Source organism: Danio aesculapii, chromosome 17 (genome assembly GCF_903798145.1).
Source record: "Danio aesculapii chromosome 17, fDanAes4.1, whole genome shotgun sequence".
Classification (NCBI taxonomy): Eukaryota; Metazoa; Chordata; class Actinopteri; order Cypriniformes; family Danionidae; genus Danio; species Danio aesculapii.
Window position 1 is genome coordinate 31,289,669 of NC_079451.1, and position 19,803 is coordinate 31,309,471.

Here is a 19,803-nt window from a genome sequence, read left to right on the forward strand (position 1 = left end):
TTATGCCAACACAAATCTGACATTGCTTCAATTATTGGCATGATGTTTGGGTTTATAGAATTTGACTGGCGAACTTTGGCCTTTTTTATATCACTAGTGCTTGATTTCCATTTTTCATTTTAATATTTAACAGGAATGGTGCAAATGGATTTACTAAAATTCTTCCACATCCCATAATAAATACAAGTGGCAGGCCAAAGCTTAGATACTTTCAAATAATTGCTGCTTTCCTTCAGGTGTTCTTGTTAATGCCGAACAACATTTTTATGATCTCATATGAATAGAAGGAGGTTTTTGTGACTATGCAGAGCTCTAAAATGCACTGCCAATTCAGTGATTTAGAAAAACATCAACTGGTAAGCAGATAATATTCACATTTTTTGTTTCAGTTAATGACAGATTGACTAAAAGTGTTTGCCAAGGCCACTAAATAAAGACAAACACCATAGATCAACTTTCTTTTGATCAGTTTTTTTATAATTATGCATGCCAGCTCAAACAGAAACCCTAGCAATTCTGTTTAATAGCATTAGGGAAACGTCTGATATTATTCTGTGTCTGAAATGACTGCTAATGAAAAGCAGAGATGTGTGTTCTTCTGCTTAAATGCTGTTTATCATAAATTCATCTGCATATTCTATAGCTCAAATCAAATTCAAGCAATGTGTGTGTATAATGTGTTTGAACTGAAATCCCATTTGTGTGTGTGTGTGCGTGTGTGTGCGTGTGTAGAGAAGGACGTCAGACAGCAGGCTGTGGATGAGATGATGCTGCGTATTAAGAAAGGAGTTCAACTTCGACCGGTTTCCCAGACAAGCAACAGAGCCAGACCAGGACCGGTACATTTTTTCATAGAAAATCCCTCACTGCCTGTACTTTCTGCTATTCAGTTAATCAATGTCAGTATGTTTGATTAGTTATGTATGATATCAATCATTTGATAAAAGGAATCTCAGCTAGTTCTGATTTTATTTCATTTGATTTTATTTAATACTGTTAAACTGTTTAGCAAGAATGCATTGAGTGGGAAATAAATTGACGGTTTTTATGTTAAAAATCATTTCTATTTTAAATTAATCCTGTTCTATTGAAATGTTTAAATTCAGAGAATCATTTTCTAGATCATCAAATCAATGTGGTAAAGTGATTTTAGAGTTATGTGATGCTCAAGGCTGGAGTGATGGTAAAGTTTAATATAATATAATATAATATAATATAATATAATATAATATAATATAATATAATATAATATAATATAATATAATATAATATAATATAATATAATGTAATATAATATAATATAATATAATATAATATAATATAATATAATGTAATATAATATTCATTCATTCATTCATTCATTCATTTTCTTTTCGGCTTAGCCCCTTTATTAATCTGGGGTCCCCACAGCGGAATGAACCGCCAACTTATCCAGCATTTGTTTTATGCAGTGGATCCCCTTCCAGCTGCAACCCATCACTGGGAAACAAATACACACTTATTCACACACACATACACTACGGACAATTTAGCCTACCCAGAGCACCCGGAGGAAACCCACGTGAAAACACAGGGAGAACATGCAAACTCCACACAGAAATGCCAACTGACCCAGCCGAGGCTCGAACCAGCAACCTTCTTTCTGGGAGGAGACAGCTCTACCTGCGCAACTGTGTTGCCATATAATATAATATATTATAATATAATATATTTTATTATGTTTTATTATGTTTTATTATATTATATTATATTATATTATATTATATTATATTATATTATATTATATTATATTATATTATATTATATTATATTATATTATATTATATTATATTATATTATATTATATTATAACTGATTCTTTTTTGATAAAATAAATTCAGCCTTGTTCAGTGTATATATTTATTTACAGTTATTTACATTTAACATTTTAACAATAATAATACTCACTTACATAAGTCATTTATTCATACCATGACAATAATTTAATGACATGCTGCTTAATTATTCTTCTGATGTGTTTTCCTGCAGAAAGAGCCAACATCATCCAATTCTGCCATACAGGAACTTCAGGGCATCTTGGTCAGAATTGTTTTATTTGTATTTATAGTTGATAATTAATTGTTTATAGTATTGCAAACATTGCTGTCAGTTAAAGGGATAGTTCACTCATAAATAAGAATGCTATCATTTACTCTTAGTCCAGTGGTTCAATAATTTGATTATTGTTGAACACAAAAGAAAATATTTTGAAAAATGCTGGTAGCCGACACCCATTGACCTCCATAGTTATTTTAATCCTGCTATGAAAGTCGAAGGGTAACAGCTACCCTAGTTCTTCAAAAGATATTATTTTGTGTTCAACAGAAGAAAGAATCTTGTGAAGATTAAAAACCACACGAGGAAGCATAAACAATGAGGTAATTTCATTTTTGGGTGAACTGCCCCTTTAAGTCAGATGTTATGCATCACTGTTTTCATGTCCAAACGCTCTGAGATGCAAACGCAGCAACAGTGCTACTGTATAATCTCACCAAAAAATCGAAATCATAACTTTTATCTCCATACCGAAATGTTAGAGGGCCAGACAGTAATTAATCTTTTATGAATCATGAACATATTGGTGTCCGAGATGCCACACCTCAGATCTGTGATATGAATTACAGTAGCTTGAGATGGAATAGACGGAATAGACTCTTTTCACAAGACTGTTAAGATGCGATTAACAGTCATCAAGCCAGTCACGAAAGTTTTTATTATTTTGATTTATGAAATGCATAAACATTTATACGTATTTATGTATGTATTATATAAACTTTATATCCAATTACACCGCTTGTGTGAGGTGTTTCTAACGCAGTGTCTATGGGCAGGACTAGGGCTGTGCGATTTGTGGAAATATCTAATTTTTAAAAAGATATTGCGATTTCTAATTGATTTGCGATTAAATTTTGTAGTCAAGCTTCAGCTCAATATTCTCTATTGTAGCTTCTTACTGCTAAAATGCAGTGAGTGTTGAACTGAAAAGATATTAACTACCTCCAACTTTTATTCAGATATGTTTATTAATATTCAGAAATTAAAACAGTAGTGATGTATGGTGTTAGTTATCTCCTGGTGCCTTCGTGATGTCTTTTCATATGGTGTAACGGCTGCAAACAACTCTGTACTTTGCTGTTGCTAGCTACTAGTTTGAGTGTCACTAGCAATACTTTTAGTTTACTTTTTAGTAAGACACTCCTTATATGGCCATCTGTGGTGCTTTTTCAGGTGCTGGTTGTTGTATTTCCTCGTGCTGTGGCAAAAATTCTGCGACAGCTCTTACAAATGACCTGTTTTCGTTCAGTGTCTGTGGCTTTAAATCTGAAATACTCCAATATTACTGACATGCTGTTTTTCTTTTATATGAATTAGTCTATTACTGCTTCTGAAGAGCCAGAGGCCATCATCCCATTTGTCCGCGCTTTCCTGTTTGTTTGTTTCATTGTTGGTTTTCAGCATAGTTCAGTTGCGCAATTCTGACTAGGCAGAACAAAAGTGTGTTCACTCAATTGGATATTTAGACTGTCACACACAGACAGCAGTCACACATTTGCTCTGGGTGGGGGAAATTATATAACACATATATATTTCATATCGCAGCCTTTTGCGATTAGCTAATTGCAACATTTCACATTTCTAATAATCGCACAGCCCTAGGCAGGACAGTAAATTTGATGTTGTTCTTTGTTCTGGCATGCCATTTATCAGTCTCACACAATTCTTTCCTTTTTCTGAAAGTCTTGATAACACCATTGTGTAGTTTTTCTTCTATTATTTCAGCAAATATGATTATAACAAAATTATTTGTTGTACTCTCCCATTCACTGCACTTTAAGTTTACCAAACTTTGATAACTTCCACTACTGAGAAACCTGGAAATGTGAAAAGGGTCCATTCTCAATTTAAACATGTAGAGGTGTGGACCCACACACAGTATTCCATACACCAGGGCTGTGTCCGAAATCCCATACCTCCCTATTATACAGCATGCAAACCGAGTAGTAAGTCAGAATCATAGTATTTGAAAAACAGTAGGCGAGAAGTACCTTGATGACCTACTACTTCCAGACAATGGACACTACGCTGTCCCATGATGCCACACAAGAGAATTCATGAATGGGAGTGAAGCGACGCAACTGATGCGGGTTGGTCATGTGATAATGACAAGTGGCGGATGTAGTATGTCCAAATTCCATTGATCATACTATATAGAACATGCAGTACTTTTGTAATGGTTGTGTAGTAAATTTAAATGTATTAACTAATCAAGAAGTAAGCGGTTTCGGACACAGTCTAGGAGTTAAAGAGTGGATAGAATGTAAGAGTGAGAATAGAATCAAATGTTTGGAACTCATTCCATTTAGAACACAGTCAAGCGTCCAGGCCCCTCCTCCTCTCCTGGGCCACGCCCCCCATCGCCATCAGAAAAGTCTGAGCTGGAAAAAGCCCTGCAAAGAAGGAGGGAAGCAGTGAAGTCTGCGAAAAATAATAGTCAGTCACACACATGCACTTTTCTGCACATTTTCTCTGTCCCCTGAGTCAGATCACCCGTTTAACTTTTCAACCCTTCCCCTCCAGCGAATCCCAGCAGTGTTGTGGATCTGACCCAAATTAAGCAGACCCGGTCAGAACCAGGGCAGAACACAGGGGACCAGGAAACACTACAGCACACAACAACCACTATATGCACTGAGCAGCTCTCATAGGAGATCATAGGTGAGTATCTGCTCTTTTATGTGCATCCGTAACGCAGCCAAAAAAAATGTGTGCCTGCACTAGCACAGTTCATCCAAACACATGTGACCACATAACAGGAATGCCTTGAGTTATGTACTTTTTTTTTAAATGCCATAATGTGACTTGACAGCAGTGTTTTGCTTCTGTGTATATGTGTGTCTATAAGCCTCTCTTTAGTTTTTGGGTCAAACCTTCAGAAATCCTTTAGTGTTGGAAACTCTGAAGTGAACACCAGGAGACTCCAAGCCTCACTGAACCAGTATTGCACTATATTTAAAAGGCATTCAGGTGCTCAGTGCTTAAAACTCCAGTAAAACTAGTGCCTTTAGATAACAGTACCACTTTGTTTTAGCAGCACCTACTGTATAGTTTTGAGTGTAAAAATAGCTAGATACAGTAGTTCAGACTGTCAAACCCTCTCATTGGAAACTATATCAAATCTTTCCTCAACACAATGTTATCTTGGGTTTTCATGTGATGTTATACTGTATCAGAGCATAAGATTTTATATACAGCAGTGGCCAAAATGATTAGAACACTAATATTTACACCAGCTTAACACTGGAACTACTGAAGCAGTCATTTTTAACGTTTTAAAATTTTGTTCAAATTAAACCCATGTAGAATATAGTACTCAGACTTTTCCTAACAAAATGTCTGTATATTACATTGTAACATTGTTATTTTATAAAGTATAGAAAAACCAATTTCTACCTTTAATTGTCATAACCGTTAACCTCCAAATTTACCGCCTGTATTTCAATTCAGTTCATCTTTATTTCTATAGCACTTTTACAATGTAGATTGTGTCAAAGCAGCTTAACATAGAAGTTCTAGTAAATTGAAACTGTGTCAGTCCAGTTTTCAGAGTTGAAGTTCAGTTTAGTTCAGTTCAGTTTGGTTTAAATTTCATTGCTGAATGTTCAAATACTGAAGAGCAAATTCGTTGATGTGTCACTCCACAAGTCCCAAACCAAGCAAGTCAGTGGCAACAGACAGTGGCGGGGAGCAAAATTTCACCTTTCTCCTCTGGCCAAAGCATTCACGTATTTCAGCATCCACTACTTTATCCTGTACCTTTAAATATGCTTACAACATTTTCACTGCTGTGGTAAAACTTTGCTCTCCTATTTGCTAGACAGAAGTTTGCACATTCACAAGTGCTCTAATAACCCATAGACAATAAATAGGCTATATTTGGAAAAAAGAATATTGTATTTTTATGGTAACGACTTCATAAAATATGATGGCAGGATGTTCAAAGCTTCATTTTAACATCTCAATAAAAGCATTGAATGTAAATATGATGCCACAAAAATTGTTTCATAAAGAAAAGAAGATAATGCTGTGACCAGACCACTTTGTGTGGCGCACCAGCTTCTTGTGCAAACAAAACTCTCACTGGATTATTACAATTAATGGCAAAACTAATGTCTGAAAAAGCAAAGTGATATTTTCCACTAACATGCTACAACAAAAGATGCCAATAACTGACTTACAACTATTTTTATTGGTAAAAATACAAGTGTTGTAATAATTTTGCCGACCACTGTATGGTTCAGATAAAGTGTGCTATAGTAATCTCAGCAATGATGTTTCAGTAAATTTGAACACATTTAAAAAAGAAATTAGCATATTTCAGAATAACTCAGACTCTATGTGTTGCTAATTATCTAAACCTTACAGTTTTATACCTGTCAACAACTAGTCAGGTTTTATTACTTCTAAGCAATTTAAGAAAAGGATACTGAAACATAAACCCCCTGAACAGTGAAAGAGCAGTAGCTGATGTTTGTAACTAACATATTAGCCAGGTTGTGTTTTCTCCAGCATCTCTTAATGCATGTTTCTTCACCTTGAGGGACTTTGAATGTCTTTGGGAGTTTAATAGTAGTGAAACAAAATCCCCTCCGGCCTACAGTCTTCTACTTTGTATTTCTCATCGTTGCTGAGCAAAGTTATTGACACATGCTTTGTCCATGTGAGAAGCCTTTCTAGAGGAGCGCTGCTGATGACGAGCCTTGAACATGTGCCAGAATACTGTTTTGAAATGGCTTTTGCTGGACTAGTATTAACCTTGTAATGTCCTGCTCTGTAATTACAAGGCACCGGTGTGAACTTATCCCCCTTTCACAATCTTTTTACTGTTTCTTCAACCTTTATTCTTTGACCTCAATCTTTGAAAAGGTTTTTAGCAACAACACAGACTGAAATGATTTCAGGTCATCAGTCAAACAAAACTATCCTTCAAAGAAAAATGTTATACTTTTTTTTTTCTTTAAATTGTTCTCAACACAGAATGGCAATAAAGCACTGCTGAACTGAATATATCATGGAGTTTAATATAAGTGAGTTGCTTAAAGCAGTGGTCCCCAACCTTTTTATCACTGCAACGCTTAGGCGAGCATCAACTGTTTTCTCAGAGGATAACAAGCTGACAAAACATTGCTGCAACTCTGATACTCTGATACAAGTTTTATGTATGGAGAAAATGTAAAAACCACTGCAGTGTTTAAGTGTTCTGTGTTTGTCTGAGGTTATTAGTCGACCGAAATATGTGTATATTCCTTAAAAAATATGAAGCTGATCGTTCAGTCCTTGTTACGTGACTCGTGGTGCGAATATGCGCACACAAGCTGTATGCCTCCATTGGAAATAACAAACTTTTATGTAGAAAAGACACGATATGTGAACGGCGCCGTTATTTTCAGTCTACAATAGTTTTTAGTCTTCTTGTACAGACATGCTGGATTCACCTGATTTGTTGACAAATGGGTTGCTGATCCATTTCTTGGTAGTTCGTAGGTCCTTCACTAAACCTTTTCCCCTTTGCAAAGGAACTTTCCAAAGACGTCTGTTTCTTACTTGTTTTGCTGCTTGTGGGTTACATTTTGGCACTCAAATGACTGAGATGTAACCAAGAGAATACAGTCATTTTTCAAAATAAAAAGTCGTTCAGGCTCAGATAATAAATAAAATGGAAATAATTCATTATAGATATATACATTATATATCGCACCCTGAGCATGCATCAATAGCGCCGCCACATTTGTACAGTGCTCCCAGGACAAATGTGATTCAACCGCACTAGTCAAGACCAAAGCCAATGTGAAGATGCTGGACTTTAGCGATGTGTATGAGTATAGTAACGAGCAAACAAAGAAAACAAAGCACAGAGGCAGAACATTTCATAGGTAAGATTTCTTTTTTTTTTGTACTAAACAAGTATTGATGATAATACAGTCTCTTACTGCACTGACCATAAGGCAAAGTAGCACCAACTTCCACTCAATACTCAGCTTATGCTAGTTTAATTGAATAAAATAAGCAAACAATGTAAATGAAATTTGACAACAAGATGCTGCGGTGCTAGAAACTTGTATTATTGTCGGCTAAGTGAACGAGTCGTTCATAACGGGGATTCATTCACAAACGAATCGCTCCCTCGGTTAGAATGAGAAGTGAAAGCAGGAGAGGGGGTGTGTTTCATAACACGGATTAGATCAAATTTAACAGGTAGGGAGGTTAATACATTTCCATGCACACAAACTCATGCTCTTTGTCAGCAATGCTTGTGCGAAAAGTGATGTAAAATTATCATTTTCGTAATTTAATCAAATATTTGCATACTGACCACCGGAAAAACTCCCAATCATAGATATATGTATATATCTCTGGCTCTGGATGGCCTGTCCTCCACTGCACCTTGGTCCCACATTCATTTCAAAGGAGCGCTACCCTGTACTAAAACGGCGGCTCAATTGACACATTCCTTTCAATAAACAACAACAGCGCAAGCGATATCTAATGTAAATATTTATGGTGCAGCCCAGTGCCAATTGATCCATAGATCGGTACCAGTTCACAGCCTGGGGTGTGGGGACCGCTGGCTTAAAGGAATACTTAAAGCAAAAAATGTACATTTAGGAGACTGAGGTGACTTTTTTTTTTTCATCAGTCGAACATTAAAAAAGATTTTAAGTTGAAACTGCGGTCATGCACTGGTGATTCATAAAATTATCATCATATCCATAAATAAATAATCATTATGTAACAGGAACGTCTGTCGGGACTGTGCATCAAAGATATTAATGCTGTGAATAATGTTCAGTTTCTTGCACAGATGATCATTTCGCTTCATAAAACGTCAATGTTTCATTAGTAGCCATGCGCATTCATTTTATTTTGCCTTTAAATTTGAGTTTTTTTTATCTCTAAGTGCTAGTAACTGCTGATTTGGATTCTTTTCAATAGCTAAGAATCACAAACACAAACAGCTACAGATAAAAATTAAGTCTGAAGAAAAACCTACTATACATTTTAGGCATGGAATGATAACTGGTTTCAAGGGTTACTGCGGTTTGGAAAAGTCAAGGTTTTAAAACCGCAAATATTTTCTGTTATAATGTTCCTACAGTATATGTATCTTTTTTATGTGGTTTTTATGACTATTTTAGTTTTTTAGGGCAACAGTTTCTCCAGCAGAATATTACCCTCCACATCAAAAGCTACTGGTCAGCCCATGGTTCAAGAAACATTTGAAAGACAAGTCGCTTATGGACCTAAATCCAAGCATGCTATAGAACTGAACAGCTCAGTGGCTTTACTTTATATCCAAAGAAAAGGAAGATCTCCAAAGGTACCTTTTTTAGTGCTCTGTGTTTTTTAAAACAAATGAAGAAAGAGGAGGTCAATGATTTATTTCAATTATTATGCCTGACGTATTTACTGTTCCAAAATACTCTAAATGTTTTTTAAAATAAAATCTATTGTGTTTAATGGGGGGCATTAAACATGTTTTAGAGCAGTAAAATAAACAAACATATTTTAGAGCAGTAATAGTAATACTGTGATACAGTGAAAGCGTGATATTTTTATCCAATGTTATCATACTGTCCGAATCTTATACTGGCCCATGCCTAGGCTAGTACGTTTTGTATGGTCTGAAGTTAAACATTTTTTTTGGTTTGTTTTTTGCCGTGCACTGTCTCTTTAAATGGCTGAAAAGTTTTCTGAAAGCATGTATAGCCACAGGCCTGTGGTACATTCATTTATGGCAGGCCTGAATAGACACTTTGAGAGGCGTCTGATCTTTGTGCGACTTCAAATGCTTCATTAAAGTTGCTCAGACTTTAGCGAGGTGTTGCTATATTGTACAGCAGATTACTACTTTGATTTAAGTAGAAATGAACCTTCAAGCACTTGCCTGCTTCTGTTTTATCAAAATCCAGCTAGGATAACATGGGCTCTTCTTTTGAATCGATCGTCAATGGAAGGAGCCATTTTTTCAAGGTTCGTGCTATTTCTTTTCAGATAAAAACAAGTTAAAAACATTCGCATAACCAAATTATGATTTCTAAGTGGTGGCATTTTTCATTAGTTGTTTTCCCACTTCAAGTAGGGCGTAAGTGCAGTTTAAAACTTGCTCGATTTTATTTGACAAGAAAGCTGCTAGATAAAAAGCCTAATAATGACATTTTAGTTCCCTTCAGATATATAAAGAGTCTATATAATTATATGCAAAAGTTTGAGTTTGGAAAGGTTTTTGAAATTAGCGTTTTATGCTCACCAAGCTGCATTGATATGATCAAAAATAGAGGAAAAGAAGCATTATTGAGAAACTTATTAGAATTTTAATAAATGAGGTGAAACATTTCACATGTTAAACATTCTCTTTAAATATAATTTATTTGGTAAGACTTTAGTCTGTCACAATTCATGCTATTAACCAGTGGCTTGTTATCTGTCTATTATTTACATATTAAAGGGCATGAAAATCATCTTTTGTAAGCAGTCTTTTATAAGCTGTTTTGACAACTGTGTGTAGGTATAGTGTGTTCACAGTCATATTGGGGTGATATAAAGACAATAAACCTCTTTTTTTAATTTCCTGATCTTAAAATAAGATCCAAACCCCTCCCATTTTGAGGCCCATCGCAACGTGATGTAGGATGCAGTTTCCCCACCCATCGAATTGATTTACAGCTGCGTATTAACATGTCTCCATAGTAACGCGTATAATCATATCAACAAGACAGGACGTGCACAAAGAAACTGGGATGAAAAGATCTGTTCAGCTCTCTGTGATCATCAATCATCATCAAATGTGATCAAGAATGAGTTTTGCAAGTTTAAAACGTTTTTAAAATAGTACATGTTGGTAATAAAGTAAGTTAAAGATGGTAAAATCACTGTAATTCAACACCAAAGCCTCATGTCAGTATAAGAAGACGCTTCAATCCTGGTTTGTGAACATTAAATCAGGTTTATTTTGTACATTAACATAACGGACGTCCATACAGCAGTGGATATTAATGTGTATGCTGTCACATTTGCTGTGCAAAAACAGTGCAAAGTTAAATGTGCGCACTGTGTGTGTGTGTGTGTGTGTGTGTCCGCTGTGTGTGTAACTTTGTAACGACATTGTGTGTGACTCATCGTTGCAGAAAGGCTTGAATTAACTCCACAACAAATACTCATTAGTAAAGTTCTTACTGTAGTAGCTCTAGAAAAAAACGTTATGTAGATCTGCTTCCTTCATGTCTGTCACTGTGCTGTTTACCTGACGCAGCTGGAGATTGAGGCACACTCTGACAGGCACATAGAAACGGTGGGTGGGGAGAACTAGCATTAAAGGCACTGGCCACAGCTGTATAGTGTTCAAAGCATAAAATTCAATATTCTAAAAGGTCTAATAAGTAATCTGATGGGTGTTTTGAGCTCAAACTTTACAGACACATTCTGGAGACAACGGACTTATCTTACATCTTAAAAAAGGGGTAAAATAGGTGCCCTTTAACTAATATTATTGTTCATTAGTAGTTATTAAGTATCTTATTTAGCATCCCTAATCTTACTCAAAACCTAAACTCAACTTTTACCTTACTAACTATTAATAAGCAGCTAATTAGTAGTCTATTAAACTAGTAGTGTTAGTTAATGGTTTGTTAATACCATAAATGGGCTACATGCACAGCTAGTGTTTCTTGCCTTACTGATAAACTTTCGGTAAATGGTTAATGTGACATTTTTCAGTTTTATACAGTTCCTTTTACAGCATCAATGGTGTAAGGTTATTAAAATACAATCAGTTAAATAGACTTACACATTCATTTAGTTGCTCAAGCATAAAGCGAGAAGAAAAGCCATTTACACGCACTTTTTAAAACACATTTTTGTTTTTGAGAATCAACACGATTCACACATTAATTAGACACAAATATAATTAGTAAAATGATAAATGTCATTACTGTCATATTTTATTTTAATACAGTCTCTTAATGCTGTATTAAAAGTGTTACATTTTTAAAATAAATTCTCTCTTACTGACCTCAAATTTTTTCGGTGGTAGTTTGAGTGCCTAAAATATTTAAAAATAAACAAAACCTTTAAAATATTTAAGGTCTTGATGTGCTTTAAAGATCTGCATAGCTGCAAAATCATTACGATTGTGGTTTAAAGCCTCTGCTGTGGCCTTGAAGTCAGTAATTATGCATTTTCTTGATTCGCTCATTGGCATTTTAGATAAACTTCTGCTGTTTCACGTTGTTCTCTATGAATCTGATCCGTCCAGTCCACAGAAAAAAACATTTGATTGTGTCCGAACGTCGCACTGGCTCAGATTTACACAATGGTGTGACGTTTGTCATGCTTCGTTACACAACAGGATTTCATTTCCTCCGCTGAACTGCAGCTGCTGTGATGATGTTGTGTGCTGAAACAGGAGACGTGTGTGTGTGTGTGTGCGCGTGTGTGCGTGTGTGTGTAGTGTGTGCTGGTGCTGTGTGTGTGTGTGTGTGTGTGTGTGCGTGCGTGCGTGCGTGCGTGTGTGCGTGTGCGTGTGTGTGTGTGTGTGTGTTTGCGCTGAGGCTCAGAGATGCCTCTCCACCGCTTTCACACACTTAGGCACAATTTCCAGCTGGGATTAGAGCTCTTCATGGGGTTAAATCTTCCCGGACGCAAGCTGAAACTTTATTCCCTCTCACTCTCTCAGTTTTTTTTTTACTGTGTTCCTGCAACAGAAAAAAACACACACTCTGTACTCTTCAATTCAAGGCTGCCTTTGAGAAGCGAGTGCAGATTGTCATTGTGTTTAATCTTTTAGTCTTTTTGTAAATTGAAGAGCTTTTGTGGAATGTTCTGGGACGTTTCAGATTTAGCTTCAAGTCTTTGGGGTCCATTGAAAATTGTAAGGACATTTGTAGTAAACAATGACGCTAAATACAGGTGTGTTGTCATCAACAACTAGGGTTGTTGATGGAATAATATCATGTTTTAGCATTGTTTAGCATTGGACTAGCTGTGTACTGAAGACCTTATTTCAAGAGTTCAGGTCTTTATACAGTATGCTAGGATGTTTTTTTGTATGTTTTTTTCTCTTAGGGTGTTGCATTGGTAGACTTTAATTGCTGAAGCAGTAATTGCTGTTGAATAAATGTTTAAACATTTTATTTTCATCTTTTTCTGACCATATTATTTGCGTGTATATCAGATCGGGATGCAACAAAAAAACACACATATAGAACTTTGGCTTTGTTGAAAGTGCAAACATAAGATTCTGACAGTATGAATACCTTGGATATAAATCTCACAGTTTCACCGTATGCTGGTATTGTGATTACTGCTGTAAAATCAAACAAACAACAGCTTTTCCCCCATTGAACACAATATATTTTATTTGACTTCTGCTGTCTTAATTAGTTTAAAACACAGATTTCTTTACAACTTGAAAAGGCATCTTTGGATATCTTTCTTTTTTCATATAAAGAAAGCCACGGCACTGTTAAGGCCTAAAGTATGCTTAGATGTTGGTGTATAAGCTATTTGTTTTTCAGATGTTTCCTGAATCATGGGAAAATGGGTTGACAAAAAGCCTTTTTTTATTGTTATTTTTCAGAATGATAGTATTTTTTCAGATACCTAAATTTGTGGGCTTCCTAATGAGATTTTTTTTAAATGTTCTATTTGTCTTTATTATTTAAAATATTATATATACACACACACACATATATATATATATATATATATATATATATATATATATATATATATATATATATATATATATATATATATATATGTATATATATATATATATTTATTTTTTTTTATAAATATGAAAATATAAAAAAATAAAAAATATATATATTTCTATATTTATATATATTATTTTCATTATTTCATTTTGTGTGTATGGCCCAAAATGTGAATGTGTAAATTTCACCTCTAATTAAATGATCCTATAATATATTTTAGTTACATTTAGCTATATTTGTGAAATTTGCTTTGTCAAATCAACGCATATTATCCTAATATCAATAAATATATTATCATATTGCAGTTTACTCTAGTAATTCTGACTTTATGTAAAAATACATAAACATGTAAAATAATAATTATTATAACCTTTATTTTCCTAGGAAAAGCCCATTGAGATCAAAAATAACTATTACAAGAGCACCCTGGCCAAGATTAGGCAGTATACAGTTCACATCGGTTTAACAAACAAACAAAAAAACTACAGTTACACTTTATAATAACTACACACTATGAATCACCTATTAAGCATTAGCATATAGTGAGTTCAATATTTATTAACCATTAACTCTACATTAATAAACAGTTTATAACTGCAGCTACAAATGCTATATTCTTGACTTATATGCACATATATAATGAGCTTAATAGTTGTACTTTCATAATTTGTGACTAATACTGATACTTCATTTAGTAATAAAAAAATTATTATTACCAAAATATGAAAACACACTCATTAAGGACATTATACATGTGCTTTTAAGTCAAGAATACAGCATTTGTAGCTGCAGTTATAAACGGCTCACTAATGTGTATTAATGTAGAGTTAATGCTTAACAGATAATGAATTCACTATTTGCTAATGCTTAATAAATGGTTCATAGTATGTAGTTATTATAAAGTGTTACCAAAACAAATAACAGGTAACATCATACATTCATCAAAACACAAATACAATGACAGTTAAAAACTATTCAGAACATCTACAGGGCAATGTTTCAAACTTTAAATCATTTACAATCTTTTTAAAAGCATGTAGTGAAACCAACTCTTTAAACTGCAACTTTGGAGGCTATTCCATGCAGACGGTGCTGCATATTTAAAAGCTTTTTTTCCTATTTCAATATGCACCACTGGTACAAATAATAAACAAACTTCCTGAGACCGAAGGCTATAGCTAGAGACAGCTTTTTTTTTTACAAATGTAAGTATGGAGATATGAGGGGAGTAAACCCAGAATAGATTTGTAAACAAAGATATGCCAATACCTGAGTGAACAATACACAATGATGAGTGAGAGATTTAAGATTTGTTATAAATGAATGCATATATTATGGTATATGCACCATAATAATCAGTGTCTAAAGTGTGCAAACTCTGAGAAAGATTCATGCATATAAATAACATCGCCATAGTCCAATACAGACATAACATTTGCAGAAACAAGCTTCATTTTAGCATCTAAAGAAAGACGAGATTTAATTCTAAAATAGAAGCCTAAAATCACTTTAATTTTTTCACTAATTGCCGAACATGAAAGGAAAGGGCGTCATAAATTAAAATTCCAAAATACCTGAACTGGGACACAAATTTAATCTCTGAACCTTGAATAGTAAAAAATACATGATCATTCTAATTTTGAATTTGCATTTAAAATTTTTTAGAAAATCACACACATTTTCACAGTGTGTCTGATATTATTTTTTCTTCTGGAGGACGTCTTATTTGTTTTATTTTGGCAAGAATAAAAGCAGTTTTTAATTTTTGAAAACAAATTTTAGGTCAAAATCATTAGCCCCTTCAAGCTATATATTTTTTTCAATAGTCTACAGAACAAACCATTATTATACAATAACTTGCCTAATTACCCTATCCTGCCTAGTTAACCTAATTAACCTAGTTAAACCTTTAAATGTCACTTTAAGCTGTATAGAAGTGTCTTAAAAATATCTAGTCAAATATTATTTACTGTCATCATGGCAAAGATAAAATAAATCAGCTATTAGAAATGAGTTATTAAAACTATTAGGATTAGAAATGTGTTGAAAAGTGTCTTTTCTCCATTAAACAGAAATTGGGGGAAAAAATAAACAGGGGGGCTAATAATTCAAGGGGGTTCATAATTATGACTTCAACTGTATACTACCATAAACTCAAGACACTAACCTAATACACTGCAAAAAAAAAAGGATTTTCTTTCTCAGAGTTTGTGTCTTTTTTCTAGTTCAAATATCTAAAAATTCTTAAATCAAGAAGCATTTTCAAGCTAAAATATGTGCTTGTTTAAAATAAATAATATGTTAAAATTCAGTGCATTTTTCCTTAAAACAAACTAAATAATCTGCCAACGGGTTAAATAATTTTGTCAAAACGAAAAGGAAGATATTTTGCCTACCTCATTGGCAGATTATTTAGCTTGTTTTAAGGAAAAACTCACTTAATTTTGGCAGATTATTTCTTAAAAACAAAACATTATTTTTCAGTGTCTAGAAAATGCTTCTTGATTTAAGAATTTTTAGATATTTGTACTAGAAAAAAGACAAAACTCTGAGTAAGAAAAACATTTTTTGCAGTGTATTAGGTTAGTGTCTTGAGTGTATGGCAGTATAAATGGTAAAGCTTTGTTTTAGTGTTCATTGTATGTACTTTGAGTGTGATACAACTGTAAAATACATACAAAAGAATGTGTGTGATTTTCTGAATCATTTAAAAAGCAATACACAATTAGAATGATCATGTATTCATATTTATGTATTTCTATATAAAGTCAGAATTACTAGAGTAAACTGCTCTTATCATGATACAAAATTCTGCAATATGATAATATATTTATGGATAATTTATTGATAATTTTACAAAGCAAGTTAGATAATTAGCTAAATGTAACTAAAATATATAAAGGATCATTTAATTAGATGTGAAATTTGCACATTTAAAGTATTGTTCTAGAAACAAGACATTAACTGTAAGAAAAACATTTCTGTGCAGTGTAATATAAAGCTATTATAATAATAATGCTAATATTTGTACATTATTATTATAATTTGACTGTTGGTGCAACCCTAGCATTAGTTCAGTAATCTTAACATTAGATTCAGGTAAGTATCTAAATGTCTGTTCGGCGAGTTCATCAAACAGTATTCAGATTCTCTGACTGCGCTCAAAAGACAATCAATAATCTCTTTACACTTTACACTCTTTACTCTTGCTCTTCTGTCCAACTAAGTAGCGTGTTTTGATTTGTTGATATTTCCATTATACATCTGTTGAAGATGTAAGGTGTAAATGAGTAAATGTGCTGCTCAACCGCAGTCTCTATGTCTTCCTGTGTGTTTTTCTTAATCAACTTACTATAAACATTCTGTCAATCTCAACCAGTTTGCAATCATGAAAAGCATCATGCTGTGCTTTCGCTGCCATTTCTGTCTGACTTGTGTTTGTTTTTGATCGTGTTCTGTAACGCTCCCTTCCAAACCATAGTCGGGCAACACAAAACAACCTCTATTGACAGAACCACAATTTCGCAGTCCAGATTGTGCGTGTATGTGTGTGTAAAACGCTTAATTTAGCCTGTTTTGTTAGTCATTTTGTTTATTTTCCAAACAGAATGATTGCCTGGTGGGGAGCCACAGTAACTCTCAAAATCTCTGCTCCTGCCGGGTGGAAATAGCTTTTTTTTTTCTTCTTCCTTTTTTTTTTTTACAGATGTCACCCTTTGTACACTTACAAAATGCTGTTTGCTTTGCATCATGTGCACTTTTTCCTTGCGCTTTGCTCCTTAAAAGGTGCAATGTTAGTAAATGCATTTCAATTAATTAAGGTAAGACATTGACGACAAAAAATCTGTTGTTTTCATACACCTAGAGATTTAGGGTGCATAAAATGTCCATTAAGTGTTTTTTTCTTGAGTTGAATGTAAAGAAAACATTTCAAATACAGTTTTATGGGTTTCTTCTATACTTAATTCATTTGTGTCTGTAGATTTCAAATATAATACACATTTTAAGTGTCACACTTTGAATTGTGTATTGTGTATTGACTAACATGATCAAATAATGAACAATACTTGTACAGCATTTATTAATCATAGTTCAATACATTATTAACATCCAAATTAATGGTTGTTATCCTTAGTTAATGCACCGTGAGATAACATGAACTAACAATCAACTTTAGTTTTATTAACTAACATGCACACATACTGTAATAAATGTATTGTTTATTGTTTGCTCATGTTAGTAAATGCATTAACTAAGACAACCTTATTGTAAAGTGTTTCCATTTTAAAGGCTGTTTTAGCTAAAAGAGTTTTTATCTGCTGTACTGAGCCACAAATCTGTAATTCAGCAGCACTTACATATACATTAAAAATGATATATATTCTTATCTGTATGCTGAAGTGCTTACAGGGAGATTTGTTCATACATAAAATATAACAAAATTTTATTCTAATTTTATTAAATTGTGAAAATATATATATTTATTCTGTCTCTTCACAATAAAAAAAGATTCTTAAAATGTCCTCAGTAAAAAAATCTGACATTAGTATGTGAAAAAAACCATTAATTTTGAATCTGACTTTATCTAGTGTTTAAATGAGAGCTTTTTTTATAAAACAATGCCTCATTTGCATATTTAAAAAATATCTACAATTTTAGAAAACTTCAAAAAATACAAAATAATTACTGGATAATTTTAGTTTAAGTAACAATTCTTAATATTAACTAGTGGCTTATTACCTGCCTTATTAAGATATTGGCTGTTTATTAGTACTTATAAATTACAATATTTTGCATGATCTTATTCTACATCTCTAACTTTTCTCAGTACCCAACACTGTAAAAGAAAAAGCTGTAAAATTTACAGTAAAAAATTGGCAGCTGTGGTTGCCGTAAATTTACAGTAATACAGTAGAATGCTTTTCCATTTACAGTAGCAATAACTGTAAAATTTACAGGAAAAAAACGTAATCTATGGTTGCCAGAAATCTACCGTTAAAAATACAGTAGAAATGTTTTTCAGTTCATGGTATACTTAAGAGAATTGTAGCATTCAGAGTAAAAAAAATGGCAGGTATGGTTGCCAAAATCTACCATTAAAAATACAGTAAAGATGTTTTTCAGTTCACGGTATAATTAAGAGAATTGTAAAATTCACAGTAGAAAAATTGGCAGCTATGGTTGCCAGAAATCTTCCATTAAAAATACAGTAGAAATGTTCTTTAGTTTACGGTATACTTAAGAGAATTGTATCATTCACAGTAAAAAACTAGCAGCTATGGTTGCCAGAAATCTACCCGTAAAAATACAGTAAAGATGTTTTTCAATTTACAGTATACTTAAGAGAACTGTAGAATTCTTCTGAAAACTGAAGTTTTTCAGTTTACGGTAGCAGTAACTGTAAAATTTACAGTAAAAAAACCTGTAAGCTATGGTTGACAGAAATCTACTGTTAAAATACGATAGAGGTGTTTTTCAGTTTATGGTATAATTAAGAGAATTGTGGCATTCACTGAAAAAAAAACTGGCAGCTCTGGTTGCTAGAAATCTACTGTTAAAAATACAGTAGAAATGTTTTTCAGTTTATGGTAACAGTAATAGTAAAATTTACAGGAAAAAATGGTAGCTGTGGTTGCCAGAAATCTACAGTTAAAAATACAGTAGAAATGTTTTTCAGTTTAGGGTATACTTCAGAGAATTGTAGCATTCACAGTAAAAAAAAAAAACTGGCAGGTGTGGTTGCCAGAAATCTACCGTTAAAAATACAGTAGAGATGTTCTTCACACGGTATACATAAGATCACTTTAAAGGATAAGGCATAAAAATGGCAGGTTGAATAACATTAAAAACAGTAATGTCAAATTGAAAAGACTTTGAAACTTTTATTTAACAGCAGTGCAACAAATATATAGCCGGTCTCCTTAAACATGGCTAACACTTTATAATAACTACACTGTGAAATATCCTGGTTGCCTTACATTTTTAACTGAAT

The 19,803-nt window shown here is 33.4% G+C and overlaps 1 protein-coding gene across 1 annotated transcript in view; it reads left to right on the forward strand.

The window, feature by feature from the left end:
- Positions 1–19,803, forward strand: part of shtn1 (shootin 1) — a 65,163-nt gene that overhangs the window by 42,895 nt on the left and 2,465 nt on the right. The window contains 4 exon segments of the mRNA XM_056477240.1: positions 733–839; positions 2,029–2,079; positions 4,404–4,530; positions 4,618–4,755. Coding sequence (XP_056333215.1) covers positions 733–839; positions 2,029–2,079; positions 4,404–4,530; positions 4,618–4,745 — 413 coding nt within the window. The 3' untranslated portion in view covers positions 4,746–4,755.